The sequence below is a fragment of the Leishmania major genome, chromosome 26, assembly GCF_000002725.2.
Source record: "Leishmania major strain Friedlin complete genome, chromosome 26".
Classification (NCBI taxonomy): domain Eukaryota; phylum Euglenozoa; class Kinetoplastea; order Trypanosomatida; family Trypanosomatidae; genus Leishmania; species Leishmania major.
The window spans coordinates 372826-389213 of NC_007267.2; the positions used below are offsets into that span (position 1 = coordinate 372826).

Below are 16388 nucleotides of genomic sequence, written 5' to 3' on the forward strand. Positions count from 1 at the left end.
CTCCCTCTGTATGTATAAGTTTATGTGTACCTCTGTACCTATGGCTCCCCTTCTCGCTGTCTTCTCGTGTGTGTGCGTGTATGTGTGCGTGTGCGGCTTCGTGAGCTACACTACGCGAGAGCCGCGCGTTTACATCTCCGTCTGCACCCACATGTGTCGATGTTCGTTGGTGTCTGCATCACCGGCACACGAGGTGGGTGGGGCAACGTGTGTCTCTCTGTTCATCCCTTTATCCTTACTCCGAATATAAAACCGAAAGCTCAGTGGACACGTTGTTCATGCCATGTACATGTGCAGACACTCCCACTGGCACGCACACACACACACACACACACACACACGTGTGCTCTTGACTCGCCTGCTTCTTGCACCACCACCGCCCCTCTCTCCCCTCCCTCCACCGCCTCCAGAGCGAGGCCGAAAACAAAACCCTTAAAACGTGTAGCGCTACTGCCGCAGTGGCGGCCAGGACAGCACTGACGTGTGTTGTGAGCGCATCATCCCATGCATGTCGCTACCGATGACACGGCAGGGGAAGGCGTACTCAGAGGCGCAGACGTGTGTGTGTGTGTGTGTGTGTCTGCATGCCCATCTGTGTCTGCGTGTGAGTAGCCCAATGGCCAGTGCTCGGCGAGCGATGTCTCGGCGCTGGCGAGGGCTCCGGTTTCTGCCGGCGGCCACCTCCTCACCTGTGCGGCATGCATCTCTCCCCACCTCTCCTGTGTTTTGCGCCTGCCTCACAGACAACGAAAGTGCGGCAGAGACGATGGCAGCAACGACGTGTATATGGACATACCGTATGAGTGCTTCGGCCTCCTTTCTCTTTGAGTGTCTGATCGCCGACATGCCTGCACATCTCCACCCCTTCCCTGCCTCCCTCTTCTTGCCTGCGCATCTCCATCCTTTGAAGCGTATTCACTGCCCCACACCGCCCCGACGATCAAGACAGTCGCACAACGCCCGCAGCAACGAGGAAAAGACGAGATCAGGCGTGACACGATAGGTGAGCGTGTGCAGGCGAGAGAAGACAAGGGCTTCGTAGCGATGCTGTGCACATCCATGCGCCCGGCCCATGTCTGCGTGGCGCACATCCGCCTGACGTCCGCGTCGACGCCGTATGCATCCGTGCTGCTCCACAAAATGCCGACCACGTCTCTCGTCTCCTCCTCGACTACGACTGCCACTGCCGCCGCTGTGACCTCTTTGCAATCATACGCGATGCCACGACGTTGGCAGTCCTCTGCCACCCCCTACCCAGGCTTGCCAAGTGCAGCACCCGATTCCACCATGGTGGAGCAGCCGCAGCAGCCTCAGCCGGGCAGCATTGTCGTCACCTACAGCCCGGGATCTGGCGCGGCGGGCAATGGACTGACGCTTCCGACGACAGCGCTCACCGGGCATTGCGATGTTATTTCCGAAACGTTGTCCAAGGCTGATGAGCTGCTGCAGCAGAAGAAGGCGCAAGAGGCGCTTGGTACTGGAGCGGAAATCCTCACAGCGGAAAGTATTGATGAGATGGTTGAAGAGTTGAAGGAGATCACGACGAGCGAGGTCGAGGTGCTCGTGGGGCAGATGCGGTCGCCGGCGGTGGTGCAGCAGGCTGGCATGCACGAGCTGCGTCGTACGCTCTACTATGCCACCTCACTGAAGGCGCGTGATTGGATTGAGCCGGCGCAGTATACGCCTTTGATGCGTGTCTTGACAGTGGAACTGCTGCGCCGCGATAGTGAGGGCGTCTTGGCGCCAGACGATGTGCTGTATGTCACGACGCACATGATCACGGCAAACTTCTACAATCGACACTTGTGGAATCGGATGGAGAAGTCGCTGCTTCTGCGGAACTACGACGCGATTGACATGGCCACCATCAAGGCCCTCTCAACGAAGCTCTTCAAGACGCGTCGCGGCTGCGCGAAGGAGACGCTCGACGTGCGGCGGAAGATCTTGGGCGCGATGACGCGCCGAGTGGCGGTGCTGGCAAACGATTTTGATTTGCCGTCCCTTCTCGGCATCCTGCAGTGCTACACGATACATGACATGACACCGCCGCCGATCCAGTCGCTCGCCGTGCGCGCGACGAATCATGTGGGCGAGTTTACGCCGCAAGAGTGCGCGACGCTTTCGCAGGTGCTGCGCAAGTTCGGTCTTCTTCGCCTCGAGGTGTGCGAGCGGCTTATCGAGCGCATCTGCACCGCAGACGAACTCAATCAGCACATGGTCCACTCTGCTCTCATATCAATCCGCACGTGCTACAACCGCGTCAGCGACTCGGGCCGCAATGCGCTGCAAGCGGAGCCGACCCGACAGAAGCTGCGAGCCATGGGGGAGCAGGTGAGCTGCCGCTTGCAAGAAGCCGTGTTCCCGACGATGAACGTAATACTGAACATACTCGACATCGTCGTAAACCTACGCATCTACGTGCCGAAGAAGTCCTTGCAGAGCCTCTTCACCCGCGCCCTGGACATGGTCCGGGTAGTCGTGGAGCAGGAGGATGATCTCATCGACCCTACCACTGGAAAGCGCGTGCGGCCCATCACGATGGAGCAAGGCCGTCAGCTGAATGCATTACTGCTGCACTACGGGTCTGATTTGTGCCCAGATCTGCAGACGCTGCTTAAGCAGTGCTTCAAGGATGGCCTCCTACCCGATGAGGCGTCAATCTAAGGCTCTGTTAGACCTCTGTGTGTGTGTATGTGGGGGGGGGGGCTCTGCTGCCTGGCCCTCACTACTTTGGTCTCACTACGTCCGCCTGTTAGACCGTGAAGGGGATATCGACACGGCTTGTCGTAGTTGCGAGTTTTTCCGCTGTGTGTGCCTTTCAGTGCTTCCTCGCTTCTCGCTCATTGCTGGGAAGAGGACGAGCGAGCACTAGAAAGAGGTAGAAAGGTGCGCGTGTTGAAGACGACGTTGTCTTCGTGCGCGTGTGCGTCAGCTTCGGGCCTTCACTGTGGTTAGTGCACACAGCTTCAGTGCGCGCACGCCGGTTCGTGCCTGTGTGCTCAACCTTCACCCCCACCCCCATCCCGCACCTCTCTTCTCTCTTCAATGTCGCCGTGATGATGACTTGCAAGTTCGCCCCGGTGAAAAAAAGTAAAGCGCGCGCTGATGCTCACCAGAAAGGGAAGAGGAGGGACGTTGAGGGGGGGGGAAGCATCGTTGTTCCTCTTGCGTCTCGCCCAAGTCGCCCGCAAACGTGCCGCCGCTCCTTCACGCATCAGCTCTCGCGCTTTATCTCGTCCTCGGTCTGCACCTATTATCCATCCCTTTCCTTCACAAGTGCGAGCATGGCCGGCAATGCTTCTATTGTGGCTGTGCTCTTGTCAGCGAACAGGGAGAAGCGAAGGGAGGGGGGAGGGATGGCTGGCACGGCCATGGATACGGTAGAGTGATCCTGTGTGCCTTCAAAGTGAATGAACAGACGGCAGTCCGCCCACCGCCACGTGTGTCGCTGATGCTTTCGCATGCCCTTCCCTCCATCTCCACCTTCCGTGACATCCTTTCACTGTTCTTGTTCCCCGCCGCGACACGCAATCGACACTTCTTGTTGCGCTTCGCCTCGTACTCTCTGGCAACCCTAGACGCTGATCGACCGCTGCGGCTCTTGTCCGTGCTGCAGTCCTGTGGGAAGGGATCATCAGTGTCTGCCCTTCGTGCGCTCACTGCCGGTCAGCCCTCCGCTGAGTAGCTTCGAGGAACCGGAAGAGACGCACCCCCAGGGTGACGAACACTCGTGCCCCATGCTCAGTCGGCCGCTATCCGCGTCGTGGGTCGTGATGCCACGTCGTCGCAGTGGTCGGTGCCCCTTCTCGCTGTCCACCTTTGCGTCCTGCTCGCAGCATTGCCTTCGCTCTTCCCCTGCGGCGATGCGCCATGTGCATGCTCGAATATGCCACTACAGCTCTTGCAATCTTGTAGGTCGCCGCATCTCATATATGAGCTCAGGAATCGCTGAAGTACCGACAAGCGGCACGCCGTGGGAGCGTCTCGTGCGCCTTGTCACTGGCCTTCCTTCGGCCGAGCAGCGAAGCTTCGCGCTCACGGCAACGGGCGCCCCCGCTTTGGTCAACGTAGCGGCTGTCCGTACTGCCCTTCCTGCAATTCGTGAGCTATGGTTGTCTGCCTACCACCCCGCCTTCGGTTGCGGTGAGGAGCGTGATCGCGACGGCGCCATCGCCTCTGCCGTCACCGCGTCCGACTTGGATGCACAGCGGCAGCAGCACCAACTTCTCCCAGAAGAAGCAGAGGAGCTGCCGCTGTTTGTGCAAGCGCTAGGCCACCTCGCCGCTGCTCTCCACGAGTCGATCGGAGAGGCGACTGAGGCAGCAGCAGCAGCGGTGGCGGCTGACGACGCCGACGCTGATGCCCACCTTCTGAAGATGCACGAGTGGCTCGTGGAGCTGCAGGCGCTCTTGCTCTTTATCGGGCAGTACCACCTGCGCTTCCTGATTCCAGCCACCTTTTTGCCTAAGCTGTCATCCCTGGCTGTCTCACCCGTGCCGGAGACGCGCGCGGTCGACGGAAGCGGTGGCGCGAGCTGCAGCAGCGAGCTCGACCGACCAGTGGCCGCGAAACGGCGAGAGACGCAGGTCCGTGACGACTCATCAGTGGGGCAGCTTGCGGATGAGGCAATTGCGAACCACACGAGTGCACCTCCGGCGGTCGTCAAAGGCATCGTCCCCGGCGCCGCCTCCCTTCGCCGCCTGTTTCGCCACGCGCGCGAGCATGTGCAGGACATGGCGCCGCCGCTGCCGGCAGAGGAGCTTTTCCGCGTTGTGGTGCTGGTCGAGGCCGCGCGGACCATCCTTGACGTGACGCATCCTCCGCCGCTGGCGTCAGGTGTACGCGCGGAGGTGTACGGCGTGCTCTTGTCCGTCGTCAGCTCGAGTGAGCAGCTGTCGTCTACGACGCTTGCGTCGCTCGCCACGTGTCTGGCGCGATGTGTCGATAGCTATGCGATGCGCCAGCAGCTTTCGGCCGCTGCACGTGCGCCACAGGAGTCGGGCGCGGTGCTGGGGGACTGCGACGACGGTGGTGGCATGCAGGTGCGCGGAGAGCGTTTTGCTGATGCCGGCTGCGCAGCACTTTCTGCATTTTTGCGGCGTGTCTCACACAACATCGCCGCGTGCTCTGCAGGCACCTCTCTCACCATATCGCCCTCACCGATTGAGCGGCATGAGGCTGCACAGCTCAATCGCCTCCGTGGCGGCCTCGACACTCGCCTGCGCCCTACCAGCGTCCTGCATCACGTTCGCGTACTCGCGAACGTGATGCAGCGCCGTGTCGCCCAAACGCTCTATGACACGGAGTCCGAGCATGGCGCTCACCAGATACAGCAGGAGGCAGGGAAGTGCGGCGCCGACGGCGCAGATGTCCCTGTCAGCAGCACCGGCGCCGCTCGCGTGGCAAAGGAAGCGAGGATAGAGGCCGGCATGCTGGGCATACTCACGCTGGAGAAACTCAAAGCACGGGCAGGGACGACGTCGAGTGAGACTAGGCCGCTAACGGCGACCCAGCCGCGGCGGAAGCGTCGCACTGTGGCAGAGATTAGGGCTGCTGCTGAGAGGGATCGGGTGGATGCGGGCAACTTCTCAGCGCAAGGTAACCCTGACGCTCCCTCTTCTCACGCGCCAAACGGAAGCGCTGCTCCACCTTCATCCACGCCCTGCAGCGCCACAAGCGACACGACTCGAGTGTCCTTCACTGACCTCGCGGAGGTGTGTAGCGCCATGGCAGCCATCGGCTTTCGCGGCGACGACACCGCTGCAGAGGAGCCGATGTGGCGGCACGCAGTCGAGTTCGCCTGTGCGGAGATCGTCGCGACGGCGGATGCTAGAGACGCAGCGGCTGCGGTGGCTCGTGCCGACAACGGAGATGCTGCTGGCGTCGCGGCAGATCGAGAGGCGGTGGTTCGTCAGACTTTGTTGGACGCGCGCGATTTGTGCTTTGCACTCGATCGGGTCGACTACACGCACGGCTACGATCGCGTCATGACGACGCTGGTGCGCTGCGGCTTCCTGCGCGAGCCGATTCCAGCGCCCTCGGCTGCTCGGCGGTCCATGAAGGACATCCCGTCCTCCGTCTAAGCGGACAGCGTATTTAGGAGGATGGGGGGCCAGGGCGTATCACTGACCGAGCGAGCAGCCGCTGGCGACAGTGCCGCATCCCTACCCTCTTGCCTCTCGACAAATTCCCGTGCCCCATGGTCAACCCTTCCCCTCTGCCCCTCTTTCACTCGTGTGCGCCCCTGCCGCTGGTGGGGCTTCCGGCAGCGATGCCGCTGTTTCTCAGCGCATTCCTTTGTGGGCAACCCCGTCGCCGCCCTTGCTGTCGTGCTCAACGGACGTGGAATACCCCTTTCCTCCCTCACCGCAACAGCGGAGAGCTGCGAAGAGGCCCACCCCTTTGCTCCTTCGGCTGCACACCCAGTCGTGGTAAAGCGTTCGTGCCCTCCCCCACCGCCTTCCCATTCAACTAGCTGCGGCTGGCCAAGCCAGTGCGCCGCTGTGCAGCATCGGAGTGCTGCGCTACTTGAAGGGTGGCGTTTGCAGGGCAGCAGGAGAACCCCACGTACCCACCCACCCCACGCATGAGCCAGCAGCCAGCTTCATCGTCGGCCTTCATCCCCCTTCCCCTTGGGCCCTCCCTTTATGCGTCTCAATGCGTGTTTGTTCCTGTGCGTGTCTCTCCCCTCCTCATCTGCCTCTCCTGCTGAACATCAGAAAGGAGCCACAACTCCGCGCGGCGGCCACCTCCGCCTCACCTCCCGGCCGCTGCAATGCCAACATCCCGGCGCCCCCGCACCATCGTGGAGCTGCAGCGGCTCGAGGAAGAGGCCTGGGCCTCGCCAGCACAGCGGGCGCTGTACGCTACGCGACACATCCCCGGGTTCCCGTGGTACACAGTGCAGGAGGTGTCGTCGCCTGAAAAGCCTGCAACTGCCAGCGCGACCGCCCTCTTCACCACCGGCGTTCGACGCCACGTCATCCCGTATGACTTTTCCTTTACTGTGTTCGTCAAGGGACGGTGGGTCGGCCGGCGGCTGCTCGAGGTCTACGCGGAGGAGCTGCCGCATCACACCCCTGCCTACTACGAAGCTTGCCTGCGACAAGGCCGTCTGTACTGCGTGCAGCGCGGCGCTCTCGGCCAGCACAACACACAGCGCCGGCTGCTGAAGCGGTCGGCTGCCACGCCTGCGCCGGCGGGCACGGCCGGAAGCTTCAGCGACAGTGCCCCAGGCCTGGCTTCGTCCACGTACACTGCCCCTACTACCACCACCACCACGTCCGCTTCAGACCTCCCTCAGCGCCGCCACGCTGATCGCCGAGCCGCATCGCCTGCTCCTCTGCCCTCTCGAGGAGAAGATGTGGTGCTGCAGCACGGCGATGTCGTGTACCACACGGTGCACCGCCACGAAGTGCCAGTGACGGTGGGGATGTGTGGCGCCGATGCCGTGCTGATCACGGCCGTTTGCATTGCACATTACGGTCTCATCTGCGTCAACAAGCCGACCGGGCTACCGACGCACGCGACGGGGAGGTACTACTACAACTCGCTTACCTCGCTTCTCGAGTACGTGCTGGCGCCGAAGCGGCTGGCGGCGTGGCTACTCGTCGAAGACCCGCTCCTGCAGTCCCTCGTCTCCACCGAACACCTCTCGCCATCGGAGAAGGCGGAGCTGTACGCGTACTATGCCCCTCCTCCAGCTCCCGTGCGACGTGCTAGATCAGTGCGTCAGCCCTGCGAACACCTACTCGACGGCGAGGGAGGCACAGAGCATACCTCGGGGTCTTCGCAATGCTACTGTGCAGCAACAACCGAAGCATCCGCTGCCGGAGATGCAGATCTGGACAACGTCGACCCTAACAAGGTGCCTCGGCCGTGCCATCGGCTCGACAAGGTCACCTCCGGAGTGCTGCTGCTGGCCGTGCGCCAAGACGCGGCAAGGCGGATCGGATCGGTGCTGATGCGCAAGGCAAACGAGGTGGAGGAGGCAGTGACGGCGGAGCTGCTGCGCCGCAGGGCCGAGCCTCACGCCTCGCGTGACCGCGGCTTGGAGACGGCGGTCACCCCAGTCGCTGAGCGCGCGGCGAGCCTCGATGGGAGTGACGGCGATGCCGGTGTCCCCGCCGTCCACGCGCCCTCATCCACCCCTGCCTCGCCACCGGCATCTCTGCAGCGCGTCCTCGCCAGCAGGTATGAGCTGCAGAAGTACTACCTGGCGCGTGTGCGTGTTGAGTCGACCCGAGTGCTGCCGGGAAGCGGTACCACATTCGAAGCCGAGGCGCAGCGGCAGCACACGCCCCAGCCATCACCCTTGACATCCCCGTCTTTGCCCTTGGCACTCCCTCCGCCTCTGCGCGTTTGGCGTGTGGCCGGTGATGAGCCGTGCTTGAGAACGCACAACGCCTACGTGTCGCGCATGCTGAGCTCTGCAAACGGTGTCTGCGATGTTGCGTCGTTGCGGGCTCGCCAGCCGACGAAATGCAGCTCAGCGCTGCCGGGTGTGTTCCCTGATGGCGTGCTGACGACAGTGCCGGTTCCTGCGTCTGGGGCCCTTGCCTCTTCGCCTGCTGCCGCGGCGACGCTGTGTCAGCTCCTTTTCGCCTTACCCACCATCACAAACGCCGCACGCCAGGACGGTGTGCAGCATGCTGAAACGAGCGCGGCGGGCGTCTCTGAAGAGGCTGTGGTGTTATGCACCCCCTACACGGGCCGCCTGCACCAGATTCGCATGCATCTGAGCTCACTTGGCTGCCCCATCGTCGGCGACGTCGTTTACGCGCCCACCAGTGGCAGCGCGGACGTGCCAGGCACACCCTCAACGCCAGTACAGCCGCCGCTGCCGAGGGGAGGGCTGGGGGCCACGGAAAGCACCACCTACAACCCCGAAACGTTGTCCACGAAAGGGACGGCAGCGCGTGACCTGGACGGCAGCGCCGATTGCCCGGCGCGACTCTCACGCGGTGGTCGCGACTTTGTCTTCTTCGATGCCGAACAGCTGCCAGCTGCCTATCATCGCTACTGCCAAACAATGAAGGCGGCGGCCGGCGAGGTCAACGCTGCGTCTCATGCTCGCCAGGCCTCTCCGTCGCGTAGGGCAGAGGAGCGTGCAGCGACAGTGGACGTCGACGGCAGGCTTCCGGCGAAGAAGGGTGTAAAACGTAGTCGCACTGTGTGCAGCACCGGCGGCGGAAGGGAAGCCGAGACGGCGGAGGACATGGCGAGCGTTGAGGAGGAGGAGGAGGCCCCACTCGCCAGCACGAGTAGTGTTGCTGCAGTTGTGGGCGCTCGAACGGTGGGGGAGGGACACAGCAACGCAGCCGCCGCGAGGTGGCAGGATGAGCCGCTATGCTACGAGTGCGCCGGACGTCTGCCGATCTTGGCCGCAGGAGAGTGCGCGACGGGCACGTCGGCCATCTGCCTGCATGCCTGGGTGTACCAGGTTAGGGAGGCCCTGCTCCTCGCCACCGACGACGGCGCACCGTCGACGGCGAGCTCGCCAGCATCGACGCCATGGGCTGCTGGGATGCTTGCGACTGCAAACCTGTCGCCACCTGCACCATGCCCTTCCTCTTCCCCGGAGGGCGGGGAGAGCGGTGCAGGGGTGAACAACGGCACTGCACAGCGCTTGCCATCTCACCGCTGCTTAGTGGTGGAGGGCGACGTTGTTCGGTTTGAAGCACCGCCACCGGCGTGGCTTCGGCGGTAGTACACGCAGCGCCACACACTGCTCGCTGCGCAGTGACCGGAGGACGCTGCGCGGAATGGCAGACGCCACGTCACCACCACGAGCTCGCAACGGCTGCAACACCCGGCCTTCGCACTGAACTGAAAGGCACACGTCGTACACAGCGAGGGACAGCGAGGGAGAGGGGAAAAGGTGCGGGGCATCGGGCGGGTGTCGTCCCTTTCCCTCCTTTCACATCTGTCCCTGCGCCCTGATCTCTTTTCCGCATACTACGCAGCGTAAGACACAGTAAAAGTACCAACTGAAGGCACACACGCGCACACGCACCGTGCGAGGATACGTGCAGACGTCCTTGGGCGGTTGTCCGCAACTGCCTACAGGGGACACGGTGAGGCAGGAGGAGGGGCGGCCGTGGACCTACCAGCAAGTGAGCTGCTCGGTGAGGTACCTCGTGTGAGTCCTCCCTCTCTCTTTCTCTTTCTACTGCCTCTGTGCGGGCTTCCGTCCATCTGCCGACCCCCCCCCACTTCCTCTATGCCGTCTCCTGCACGCGTCCGCACGGTCACGCCAGCTTATGTATATGCGCGCGCGCTTTCCGACTCTTTTCTACCGCATTGGAAGCCGACGACCGCACGCACACACCCGCACACACGCTCGCTCCCTGCAGGTGTGCGTGTGGGTGCGCACCCTTTGTTCGCTTCCACTTTACATGGATGCGCTGGAGGGGGTGGGGTGCACTTCTTTCCATTTGCTGATGCGCACCGCGTGTGCCCCCTCCTCCCCATGCTTCTCCACGAGGCGCTTGTGCACACAGAGTGCCCCATCTGCCTGCAGCCACTCGACTACCGTCTTCGGCCCCCACCTAGTCGCCCTGCCTCTCCGCCCTCCTTCGGCACCTCTACAGTGGCGGCCACTGGTAGCGAGACCACGAGTAGCACGACTGCGTCAGGCCACTCCCCACGCTCGCCGCTGCAGCTGAGTGGGTCGAACGCCTCGGGAAGGGCAGGTGAGTTCTGCATCACGTTTGCACCTGGAGTATACGGGAGCGATGCGACAGATCCGTGGCGCCCAAGCCTCGCCGTCCTGTCTCCAGCGTCCCCTCATGAAGCACCAAGCCCGTCGGGGCAGCACATCGTTGCGCACAGCGAGCTGTGCTCACCCTTCAGCGGCCGTGGGGCGGATCTGTCTGGCAGCGGTCACACCGCCAACAGCAGCAGCGACGAAGGTGCCGCCGGTGTTGTGGTGCTGCCGTGCGGACATCTTCTGCACTACCTATGCGCTATGCAGCTGTGCGAGTACGCCATCCATCCGTCCTGTCCCGTGTGCCGGCTGAAACTCGCCTCCGGCGCCGATTTGATTCTCTTCCGTCCCCAGCTGCGAGTGTCGTTGATCGCCGCAGCCCAGGCGTCTTCCGGCGTCTCTTTCGACGGCGTTTACATCGAGGGAGAGCATAACAGCGCCATCAGCGTGCGAAAGCGTTCTCGGCTGGAAGAGGCGGAGAGGGAGGACGACCATATGCAGTGTACGGATGGCCACCTAGCGGACGGCGAGGACACCAGCAGTGTGCAGGCGTGCTCGCCTCAGTCGGGATCGCAGCGAGGCTGCGTGCCGGGTCCTGCTGTCGCGCACACCTCGACGTCTCAATCCGGTGGCGAGCTCAGTGCCCCCCTGCTCATTCTCGGGGACGATTTAGAGCCGACAGACACCTGTGCGGCGCCGAAGACGCAGGGTTCGCCTGCCACATCGCGCCAGAGCAGCGGCGGCGATGCAGACGCAAACCAAGGCGAGGACGACATTATGATCATCGGTGCCCGTCAACTCCCGCCCTCCCAGGCCTACGCAGAGCTGCTGCTCCGCACCACTGCAACGTGGGCAGCGCGGGCAGAGACGCTGAAGGCGCGAGTGGAACACCTTGAGAGGAGTCAGCAACTGCTGCAGAGCGACTGCACTGAGCTCGAGCGCACCCTCACCGTTGCGCGTCGTCGCCGAGAAGTGTTGCTGAATCTCCCATCGTCGAAAGATGAGCAGGATGCGCTTCCATCGGCTCAGAGGCTGCGTGAGCTGCGCCGCCTCTGTCTTGAGACACGGACAGCCATGTCGTCCACTACGACACAGCTGGCAGAGGCGGTCCGCGGCCACGCGGAGGTGCGGCGGCAGACAGAGAAGTACATGCGCAAGTTGTCGAGGCTAGAGTCTGGAACAGGAATCGGGAGAGCTGGCGGCGACACCACCACTGCCGCCGCGGCGAAAGCAGGCCTACCGCCACCGCTATCGCGACGGCAGCCGCCACAAGGAGGTGCAGCACCGGCGGGGGAGGCAGCAGCAGCGGCGCTCGATGGCCCACACTGAAACTTTGTGCGGGCAGTGGGCCCATATTTCGAAGCCCTTGTAAGTGTGTGTGAACTCTTCCGTGCGAATCCCTACGTAGGCGGTGCGTGAGAGCGCGTGAGATGTTAAGTCCTTCTTGCTCACGCATGGAGCCCCCACCTTGCACGCCCGCTACCCGTGTGCGCCGACAGTCTATCCAACAAGAGGCTACAGAGACGTTCTCTCTTTGTATGTTGTTGAAGGATGAGATGAAGGACCACAGGCGATGAGCACAGAAGCCGCCACTGCACAGCCGACTCCTCCTCTCCCTCGCACACTCTCTGCTTTTCAAGGAGATTCCCATGTAGGGGTGTGGCCGCCGCCACCACCACCACCACCAAAGCCAACAACGCCGCGATGATGGCGGGCAAACCGAAGAAGGTTCCTTTTTCAGCGGGCATAGATGCACGTCTCGTGTTGTTTGTTGCTTTGCTGTAGTCGTTGTTGGTGTCTCTGCCCCACCTCTGCGCGTGCACACACGCTCTCTGTTGCACCTCCCACTTATTGCCTTATCTCTCTCTCTCTCCTCCTCGCCTGAGCGACGCACGCACACACACACACACACTCGCACACATATACACGCACACAAACATGGACATTATCATTGAAAGGTGCATAGACACTCCTCCGCGTTACGGAGCGTGTGTGTGTGTGCCTTCTCTCTCACCCACCCAACGCTCACCAAACACGTCGGACCTTCGGCCACCTTTTGCACACAGCGACGACCCATTTCGCCTCAGCGCCGCAAGCATACTCGGCTTGGCTCCACATTTTTCGTCGTGTATCCCGCGCTGTTTTGCTCCGGTACGCAGATGTCTGCCAAGTACCCGCCCGAGAGCGATCCACCGCACAACAGCAGCGACGAGGAGGACGAGGAAGAGGAAGAAGAGGACGAGGACGATGAGGAAGAGATCGAGGAGTGGACGGAGGTGACGCCGCTGAGTGAGCTGGCGGAGCTGGAGGACGGCCCTAGCAGCCACTTCGTCGGTGGCTTCAGTGTATGCAACCATCTCGGCGACGCCATCGGCCGCGTGCAGTTCAAGGAGGACATTGTGCTCGTCTTTCCCGGTGTTTACGCAGCAGCCTCGTCCTCCTCGCCTTCCTCTTCGTCACCGCTGGAGCTGAACGAGGCGCACCTGGGAGGCCTGTGCGTGTACAGCGTCTCCTACGCCCGTGAACATGCATCGCACGGTGGAAGCAAGAGGGCAGCGGAGCCGCGCTACATGTCGCCGTCCAAGCGCCGCGTTGGGCCATGGTTCACCTACCTTACAGCCGCAGCGGCAGCTGTGTTTCTCGCCCAGGACAGCAGCAGCGGTGGTACCGAGTCCGCGAAGTCCAGCAAGGCATACAACCCCTTGGGGGCCGCCGCCTCGAAGGCAGTGGAGGCGATAGACAGTCGGAAGGCCGCCTCGACGGCCACCATGCACACCACGAGTGGCTCCAGTGTGTTTGCGCCGGCGATCACCGCCACCACAGCGAATCCGCAGCTCTATCCCGTGTTCGACTTCCCCATCTCCATTGCATATACCAGCGAGTCCGCTGATGCCACGGCGTCGTCGACCTGTGGGCTGCCCCACTATGTGCAGCAGGAGCAGGACAGCGACGAAGACGAGGAAGACGAGGAGGCCAGCGAGACGGGCGGTGGCGACGATGGCGGGGCCGAGCAAGAGCAGGAGGAACTCGGCGCCGGCGCTTTGCGAGAGGAGGTGGTCATCACCCTTGCCGGCCTGTGCGCACGCGCTGGCGTGACGATCGGCTCCCTCACGCGTACACACATCACCCACTGCGTTATCGGCTCTCCGCAGCAGCATCCGACGTCATCCGAAGCTAGTACTGTCGCTCCGCGAATCGCCATCACAGCGGCGCCGCTAACGGAGGCGCTAGTGGATCACTGCCTTGTGTATGGAGGATCGGCCTACGGACTCTACGCCTATCCGCGCTGTGCACTAGCGATGCGCAGCTGCATCGTGGAGGGACCCAACACAGAGGCTGCCGCGTATAACGCCGCCAGTGCCCCCGCCACCAACGCAGCCTCCGCGGGCGGTAGTCGTGGCTGCTCTGCCCTCGCACAACTGCAGCGGTGCCAAGCTCGCACACAGTTGCTGCGCCGCTACATGGACCGCTTCGAAGAGAATCAGGTCCACGACACGAACGCTAGCGGGCGTGGGGGTGAATCTCGCGACATTGAGGAGGGCGTCCTTCCGCGCTTCTGCGTTCCTGGTGCGAGCGCTGCTGGAGCGGCTGCCATCTCGATGCCGTGCGAAGTTGCCATCATGTGCGATGACGCTGATGTGCAGCTCACAGACTGCCTCGTCACCCACACCCGGCACGGCGTGCTCCTGCACGGTGGCTGCACCGGCACAGTGGTTAAGGGCTTATCAGTGCGCAGCGTTGCGGAGGTAGGCCTCTACGTGTACGGGATGGCTGGTGCAGCCGATGTGCAGTATAGCTCAGTGCTTGCGTGTGGGCTGGCGTGTCTGCTGGTGGTCGGCCCGTCTGCTGCCCAGGTGGCCGCCGCAGAGGCCGAGCTTCCGGCTCGCCCATCCGAAGCAGACGAGGAGGAGGACATGGAGCAGTCCGAAGATGGCCATGACCGGCGTCGCCCGATATTTGCGCAGCACCCAAACATTCGATCCAACTGCTTTATCGGGGCCGTCCGTGTGCAGGGCGAGGTGCGTAGCGGTGCCATGGTCGACAATCTTGTCTTCCTCCCTCGTGACGAGCAAGGTGTTGCCGCCGCGGCAGCAGCTGGTGCCCAGATGGTACTCACCGTGCCTGCTGACACAGAGCGCAGCTTTGCGTATGTCGGGATGGAGGGAGAGCGGATCCCGGCACGTGCGGCAGACGAGGCGGCCGCAGCGTAACATGTGCAAGCCTTTGTTCTCTTGCCCCCTCCCCCCGGCTCTCCACGGTTCATTTCTGCGCACGCGTGTGTTGTCACGTTCTCTCCCCCTTTTACGTGTGTGTGTGTGTGTGTGTTTGCCTCAAGCGACTGCGTGTGCGTCGCTGATGTACATCAAAACGCGGCGTTCCTGTGCTGTTCGCTGTGACATGTTGCCGTTGCACTTCTCCGTCTTCACTGCCGCCGCGCTCGCAGGGGCGAGAGCTGATGGGCATCGGGAGAGGGTTTGTAGGTATGTGTGTGTGTGTGTGTGGTGTGTGTGTGTGTGTGTGCGGGCGCGTGCGCGTCAACCTATGTATATGTATGCATGTATAAAGGATGGGAAGTGTGAGTAGGGAAGGGGAGAGGGGACCTTCTCTTCTATGTTTGTGCAGGAGACTCAACACGCGTGCCCGATCGGTAGTCGGCGTACGGCCTCGACGGCCGCACGCCTCCCCTTCCCCCTCCTTTCCTGGTTGCCCGGCGTGTTGCGTGCGCCCGAGAGGACAGTTCCCACAGCACGACGCACGAAAAGCAAACACGAAAGGCGGAGCGAGCGAACCAACCGACCCCCTTCGCGCAAGCACGGGAGGAGTGGGGGAGAGAAAGGGGGCAACACACAGCCCTGCAAGGATCAGGTATGGGTGCGGGCGTTGTCCATCTCTCCCATGCACGCCTCATGCACACCGAAAAGATGCCCACATGCGTTGTTTGCTCGCGGTCGTGGTGTTCACGGGTACGGGTACGCGTGTGTGGCCATCTGTCTGCTGCATCAGTCCTTGTGCGCTGATGAGCTGTGTGTGTTTGTGTACCTGTGCCCCGCGTGTGTTGTGCGTGCATTGTCGTGCGAGGGTGTGTGGCAGTCAACGAGACTGTGGCGCTCTCCTATCACACTGCCTTGATGACGGCGAGGGAAGGGGAGAGGGGAAGGGTGGGTGGGTGCCATGAGCTCCACTGTAACTCTCGTGCGCCCCTCGATCTCTCTCCCTCTGTGCTCACTCGTGCACATGCGTGGAAATGCACAGTGGCTACCTGTGTACAGCCCTCCCCCACCACCCCGCTGGCAAAGATGCCGCGGACACCGCGGCACGGGTCGAAAAGCATCAGAAACAGCGTGAGGGAGCGGTAGAGAATGGGGTGACACACCTCAGCGGAGGTCGACGGAGCGCCGCCATCACTCACCTCCAGTGCTTCTCCAAGTGATACGCCTCCACATCTTTCACTGCGCCCCATGTCCCTTTTTTTGTGTGTGTGCTGCTGCTGCTGCTGTTATACCCCATCGAATCCTCGAGAGACGCCACGAGAGACGTCGAAGAAACCCATCCACCGCCGCGTGTTGTCGCATGTGGCTGCGTGCACAAAAGTGCGTGCAAACACACACACACACACACACACAGACGTGCACAGACGTGTGGGCGCACTTAGAACACATTCGTTTCGTTTTTGTTGTTG

General features: G+C 62.4%; 5 protein-coding genes across 5 annotated transcripts; all 5 read left to right on the forward strand.

Annotated features, from left to right (window-relative positions):
* Positions 1-1044: 1044 nt before the first annotated feature.
* Positions 1045-2664, forward strand: LMJF_26_1140 (conserved hypothetical protein; the record flags this gene model as incomplete). The annotated part of the gene is made up of 1 exon (XM_001684066.1): positions 1045-2664. The coding sequence occupies one exon, from the start codon at positions 1045-1047 to the stop codon at positions 2662-2664; it is 1620 nt and encodes a 539-aa protein (XP_001684118.1).
* Positions 2665-3773: 1109 nt separating this feature from the next.
* LMJF_26_1150 (conserved hypothetical protein) lies at positions 3774-6083 on the forward strand (the record flags this gene model as incomplete). The annotated part of the gene is made up of 1 exon (XM_001684067.1): positions 3774-6083. One exon carries the CDS (start codon positions 3774-3776, stop codon positions 6081-6083), a length of 2310 nt encoding a protein of 769 aa, XP_001684119.1.
* Positions 6084-6775: 692 nt separating this feature from the next.
* Positions 6776-9709, forward strand: LMJF_26_1160 (conserved hypothetical protein; the record flags this gene model as incomplete). The annotated part of the gene is made up of 1 exon (XM_001684068.1): positions 6776-9709. The coding sequence occupies one exon, from the start codon at positions 6776-6778 to the stop codon at positions 9707-9709; it is 2934 nt and encodes a 977-aa protein (XP_001684120.1).
* A 762-nt stretch (positions 9710-10471) lies between these two features.
* On the forward strand, positions 10472-12037 carry LMJF_26_1170 (conserved hypothetical protein; the record flags this gene model as incomplete). The annotated part of the gene is made up of 1 exon (XM_001684069.1): positions 10472-12037. The coding sequence occupies one exon, from the start codon at positions 10472-10474 to the stop codon at positions 12035-12037; it is 1566 nt and encodes a 521-aa protein (XP_001684121.1).
* Positions 12038-12867: 830 nt separating this feature from the next.
* LMJF_26_1180 (conserved hypothetical protein) lies at positions 12868-14919 on the forward strand (the record flags this gene model as incomplete). The annotated part of the gene is made up of 1 exon (XM_001684070.1): positions 12868-14919. One exon carries the CDS (start codon positions 12868-12870, stop codon positions 14917-14919), a length of 2052 nt encoding a protein of 683 aa, XP_001684122.1.
* Positions 14920-16388: the final 1469 nt, after the last annotated feature.